This window comes from Triticum aestivum, chromosome 1A, assembly GCF_018294505.1.
Source record: "Triticum aestivum cultivar Chinese Spring chromosome 1A, IWGSC CS RefSeq v2.1, whole genome shotgun sequence".
NCBI classification, from domain to species: Eukaryota; Viridiplantae; Streptophyta; class Magnoliopsida; order Poales; family Poaceae; genus Triticum; species Triticum aestivum.
This window is the reverse complement of record NC_057794.1, coordinates 266,089,566-266,095,616: the sequence shown is the minus strand read 5'-3', so window position 1 is coordinate 266,095,616 and position 6,051 is coordinate 266,089,566. Positions and strand designations below refer to the sequence as shown.

Genomic DNA, 6,051 nt, shown 5'->3' with positions numbered 1-6,051 from the left:
ATGGTAAGTATGTCTTTTTTTTAAGATCCAGCATGCTGCTGGCTTTTCATATTACTCATAGCAGGAAGCAATGGGAAAAGGAATACATGGTGTTGATCCTAAGATCATAATAGAGAGAAAAAAAAAGCCTACTGATAGAAAATAAAAGAAAAGGGCCAGGTTCTAGAACAAAGATAGCTCGTCAGCCGATCCCTTCTGACGGTAAATATGTCTTGTTCTTGTTTTTGAATTATAGTACAGAAGGAGGTGAGATCAGTTCCACTGCCACGAGCCATCTCCTTTGACAAGAAAATTTAGCCTCTTTATATGCCATCGCCTACTTACATAGATCATCACATAAAATTATGCATTCCCTCATCATGGAAACATTCCTCCATGGCATACCCAAAATATGGCGCCAAAAACTAAAAGGAGCCGAAACGGAAGTAGTGGCCGCTACTAAAATGGAATATTCCCAAGCGGCGCCCGCTACGGTTATGGATTTAACCCCATACCCTGATCGTATTGAGCATAGATACTTTATGTTAATGACATGTCTTACTTTGTTGAGTTATATTAGTTTAAAAGCATAGAAAATTCAACATGTTCCAGCCTATAACCTTCGGAAACTAGGGTGGGAAAGAGAAACTCAACCCTGATCTCGGTCCTCGCGTCGCTCTGCCTCCATGACAAACATGGCCCATGCCCCTTTCCCATCAGACCCACCCTTCTATTTCTGCCTATAAATACCAAGCCACGCTGATCACTTGGACAGCCAACGAGCAAAAAGAGTCATTTCTGCTTGCAATACTTTGTAGAGGAGATATGGCCCAGAGGACAATTTCATTGTGCCTAATCCTTGGCTTACTAGCCGCGGCAGCACCTGCCAATGCAACCAGCTTTGATTTCTATTACCTCATCCTAATGGTACGATATAGCATGCAGATGCTTATTTCCTGCATATGGATTAGTTATATTGCTATTTACTACTAGTACTTAGTATATTGTCTTGCTTAATACTCCCTTCATCCCAAAATAAGTGTCTCAACTTTATACTAACTTTAGTACAAAGTTGTACTAAGTTTGAGACACTTATTTTGGGACGGAGGGAGTATATAGGATTATACGCCCTCTATTCCTAAATATTTGTCTTTTTAGAGATTTCAAATGAACTACCACATACGGATGTATATAGACATATTTTAGAGTGTAGATTCACTCATTTTGCTTCGTATGTAGTCATTTGTTGAAATCTCTAGAAAGACAAATACTTTCTCCGTTCTGTAAGTCTTTTTAGAGATTGCACTACAAACTACATACGGATGTATATAGACATATTTTAAGGTGTAGATTCATTCATTTTGCTTCGTATGTAGTCTATAATGAAATATCTAAGAAAACTTATATTTAGGAACGGAGGGAGTACATAATACTTGGCACAAGAGCTATATATATGCATGATATATATGCATGAGATATCTTGTTTAAGGGAGTACATAATACTTGGCACAAGAGCTATATATATGCATGAGATATCATGTTTACCTTTCGTGAAGGATTCTTTCTGTAACTATATTATTTTTGTATTAACCATTTGTTTGCTAGTACTACTCATGATTTTTTTAGCTACTTTTATAACACTAGGTAATTGCCGCCATGCATTGCAGTGGGGACATAAATATTCTAGTAGTTCAACATCAATCAAGCAACATCGCCTCCACAGATGCATCACTCCACTGAACCATTGAATACCACTGTTCTACTCCCTCCATCTCATAATGTACACTATGAGACGAAGGGAGTAGTAAAGAAATGAGAAAATAGTATATACTCTCTCTGTCACAAAATTCTTGTCTTAAATTTGTCTAAATACGAATGTATCTAGTTACATTTTAGTGTTAGATACATTCGTATCTAGACAAACCTAAGACAAGAATTTTGGGACGGAGGGAGTATATACCAATTTCTAAACTGAATGCAATAAGCATCAGTTTCACAAAGACACACCCAACCTTGAGCATTGTACTAAAGAACTAATTCATGTAGACGGTAGCAAGGATTGGCACTTTAAGAGGCCCATCTTAAGATTAATAAGACATGGTACAATAGACAATGGTATACTATTGGTCATAGATCTTTCTCCATCCATTGGTTGTTTTCTTCTTCCTTCTCATTTGTTCCCCCTGTTCTTCCGTTATCCATGCACACACTGGAAGCTATTCCTTGTTAAGGCAATGGAGAGGATGTCCTTCACCTACTGAAACCAGAAGAAGCTTGTATACAGTTATTTACAGGATCGAAAAGATAGAACAAAACCTCGACGGAATAAAAAGTCTTTGTAGTATTAAGAAAGATAAATCAGTAGTGGAATAGTGTATACCAACTCCACCTACGGATGTAGAGATTACTTATCGTATTGTTGAATTCAATTTGGACTCATCAGAATACATCATCCACATTGGCATGCTTGTTCTTAAACACACTATCACTGCGCTTCAACAAAACATGCATTATGTGTCATTTAGATGAACATACATGGTCAGCCTAACACCGTAGCATCCACACAAAATGCTGGAAGCATGCCCTTGCATATCTCAACAAATACATAAGCAACTTCCAGTCTTCCACCACAGAAGTATTTTCTTTCCTATAAGTTCAGAAGAACTAAAGAGAATACTAAAATACTATATCTTACTACTCGGTTTAAATTACTTTGTCCTCTGCTACAAAATAAACTATGTACACCTTAATTTATGTATCTATAAGGATGGCAGGATGAACCATCAGTAAAACTCTAACCTGGCTGTAGTTAAGTTCAACTTACAACATTCAGTCTCCAAGCATTCCTCTTAATTGAGTAACTTCACATATACACAGGGTGTCATGTTCTTCTTCAGGTCAGAGGACGGCAAAATAAAATACTGCAGTGATGTAGATCAACCCACCTCCAATCTGTACGACTGACTTTGACAAGATCCTTGTGTGGCAGAGACCGTCGGTGAGGAAGAGAGTGTGGTGGGTGTGTATACGAGGTTCACAGATAGTTTGGGGACGAGGGCTGAATTATACACCTTACGTTCTGTAGATGTTGCCTTACAGTTGTGTGCTTGTTAAGAATGGGTTTAGACATCCAGAACAAGAATTTCTCTACTTACAAATGCCATTAGGTTTAGGCTACATGTTCCGGCGACATACAGACTTGCTGCAAAGACAATGCATGTATGCATAGAGCACCTAAAAATCTGATTTGACACAATTAAGGTTGTGAATCTTTAATGCTAATCAACTCACCCAATCACTTCATACCATGTGCATGCTCACAGAACGTCATACAAATGGCCACAGAACCTACATAGTACCATGTACCAAATCTTTGCCACACCTAAACATTGATGCATGGACAGAACAGAGGTGTAAGACAGCAGAAAATCGTACGCCTCAGGTGAGATGGTGACGGGCGCTTGAGCTCGCGTTAGGAGAGGCTCGGCATGGACAGGACCTGGATTTGTCACCTCGCTGTCCTTCAGGAGCTCTGCGTCGTCCGTGGCGGCAGGGACTCCGACTTGTCGGCGGCTGGAGGATCTCCGCCGCATCGGTGCGGGAGGATGTCTGGGGCACCGATGCGGGTGGTGCAGGTGGGTTGGACGGCGGGAGCTGATGGAGGGCTCGCAGCGAGATCTGGTGCTCAGCTCAGCTGGATCGCTTGAGGGTTGTGGTCGTGGAAGGGAAGAGGTTCGGCAGCGGGGATTCCGGGGCGAGGGGATTCCAATCCATGCGCCGGAGGAGGCGGCGACCGGAGATTGGGCCGGTGGCGGCGGGCAGAGAAGGGCGCAGTTTTTGTGTAGAACACTATTTTTCTTGTTAAACACCGGAGAGATTAAATTATTGACTCGTATCTCAATCCGGTATCTCACTCAGGTTATATTGTATATTATCATTGACTCGTATCCTAGATCATGCTCATGAATTGGCTTTGCAGTGGCCTGGAGCATACTGTGTGGACAGTGAGTATGGATGTTGCGTGCCCAAGTACGGATACCCGGCGGAGGATTTCTTCATCCAGAGCTTCACGACCTTCGACTTGTCACTGAACAAAGCCATCGTGAGATGCAATAGCGACAAACCATTCGACATTAACAAGGTCAACTAACATGAATATATTGTTCAACATCTTCTCGTTTATGCATATGCATGCAGTAGTGCAGTAATCTTATAACCATGCATGAGCAGCTGGAGCCAATTGAAAATAATTTGAACCACTACTGGAGCAACATCCATTGCCCGCGCACCAACGGGACGAGCACCTGGAAGAGCGAGTGGCGCAGCTACGGCGTCTGCTCGGGCCTCAAGGAGGTGGACTACTTCAGGGCCGCCCTCAACCTCCGCAAGAACGCCGACGTCCTCGGCGCTCTCGCCGAGCAGGGCATCAACCCAGACTACAGGTTGTACAGCACGGAGCACATCAAGTGGGCGGTGAACCAGAAGCTTGGAGTGATGCCCGGGATGCAGTGCAGGGACGGGCCATTCGGCAAGAAGCAGCTCTACCAGATCTACCTCTGCGTCGACAAGAACGGCGAGACCATCATCGACTGCCCCAAGCTGCCCAAACTGCATTGCCCTGAGGAGGTCCTCTTCCACCCGTTCCACACGTGGATGCTCAACGCCACATCGCCTGCCAAGATCATGTTGCCCACTGAGGCGTGAGACCCACCCGGCCGGCCGGCGCCTCACTTAAGAGTACGTACTACTGTGGCCTGGAGCATTATATCGTGCTTGTTGCTCTAGTGAATGAATAAATAAATGGATGGTTGAATAAATAAAAGTGTATACATGGTTGGGAGTTACGACTTGTCATAAGAACATGACCGTCAAATCGCTGCTCTACTAGCTACTATGTATATGCATGTCTATAATATTTGTAATACGTGAAGTATATGAATGAACAGTTTTATTATGTCGGGTGTTTAAGAAATTCTCTTATCTCGATTCATTTTGAATTTTTGTTCATGGCTGCTTCTGCTGTTGGTATTAATTGGTTTCAAATTTAGTTTCGCGTAAGTTCAACTACATATAGTCTAGAAGTTATCTATTTGTTTGTGCTTCAGTGCAAACTTTTGTTCACCATGTATTTTCTTTTTGTTTATTGTGGGTTCAGCATTTGATCACCTTAAGCAACTGGAATCAGTGATTAAGGAAAAATAATATCTACTCCTATAAGGACTGAAAGTTGTAGTGTCGTGGCTGGTGGTGTCACATACAACAACTCCTAAATAAATGAAAACCCACAACAACTCATCAAAGAAATAACCTGTAAATTTTGCATGCCGCCGCCCAGCTAGTCGCGCTCGTGCTAGATCTGCGGTCGTCGTCCCTTTCGCCGGCTTCGGCCACAGCCGCGCTGCCCGCTACCTCCAAAGATGTTGCCTCCGTCTTGACCTTGCTGAAAGGACCGATATCAACACAGAGGTGAGTGAATGGGTTGGTACTATAAAACTAAACCTAAATTAGTTTTCTCTTCAAGTAATAGGCCAGTCCTAACAAGAGACAGTGCAAATACTATATCAACAACAACCACTTCGGATCAAGCTACCAAAGTTTGGATGCTTGGTTCTATAGGCCTACCAAACTCGATCACTCGAAGTTCGGATGCAGGTACCAAAGCCAAAAGTCCAACCTTTGTTGGCTAAGTCACAAAGTAGATATGCAACAGAGATCTAGAAAGCCTATACAACAGATATATAATGTATGATGCATGCCAGAGTAAGTCAGCAATATGCAATCAATAGATCAGATGGAAATGATGAAGAACAAGGTAGATCAAGTAATAAACATGATGGCAACCACACAATCAACCACATATGCAGAAAGTAAAGGGGCACAGTGATTGTTTTTACCAAAGTTCCCTCAGAAGATGCATGTTTTCATTCAGTACCCTAATCAAGCTTAGGAGGCAGTAAAACATGCTCTGTCACTCTCTTTCTTACTTGTGTGTGCCTCCTCTTTGAGTCAGTCAATGAACCAGCAGGGTAGGGATAGATCACCCTCACAAAACTTGCAAGCAAGACACGCAAG

General features: G+C 42.5%; 1 protein-coding gene across 1 annotated transcript; it reads left to right on the top strand.

Annotated features, from left to right (window-relative positions):
* The first annotated feature begins 758 nt into the window (after positions 1–758).
* On the top strand, positions 759–4,933 carry LOC542947 (ribonuclease 1). The gene is made up of 3 exons (XM_044468473.1): positions 759–906; positions 3,959–4,120; positions 4,210–4,933. The coding sequence occupies exons 1-3, from the start codon at positions 805–807 to the stop codon at positions 4,681–4,683; spliced, it is 738 nt and encodes a 245-aa protein (XP_044324408.1). The 5' UTR covers positions 759–804; the 3' UTR covers positions 4,684–4,933.
* Positions 4,934–6,051: the final 1,118 nt, after the last annotated feature.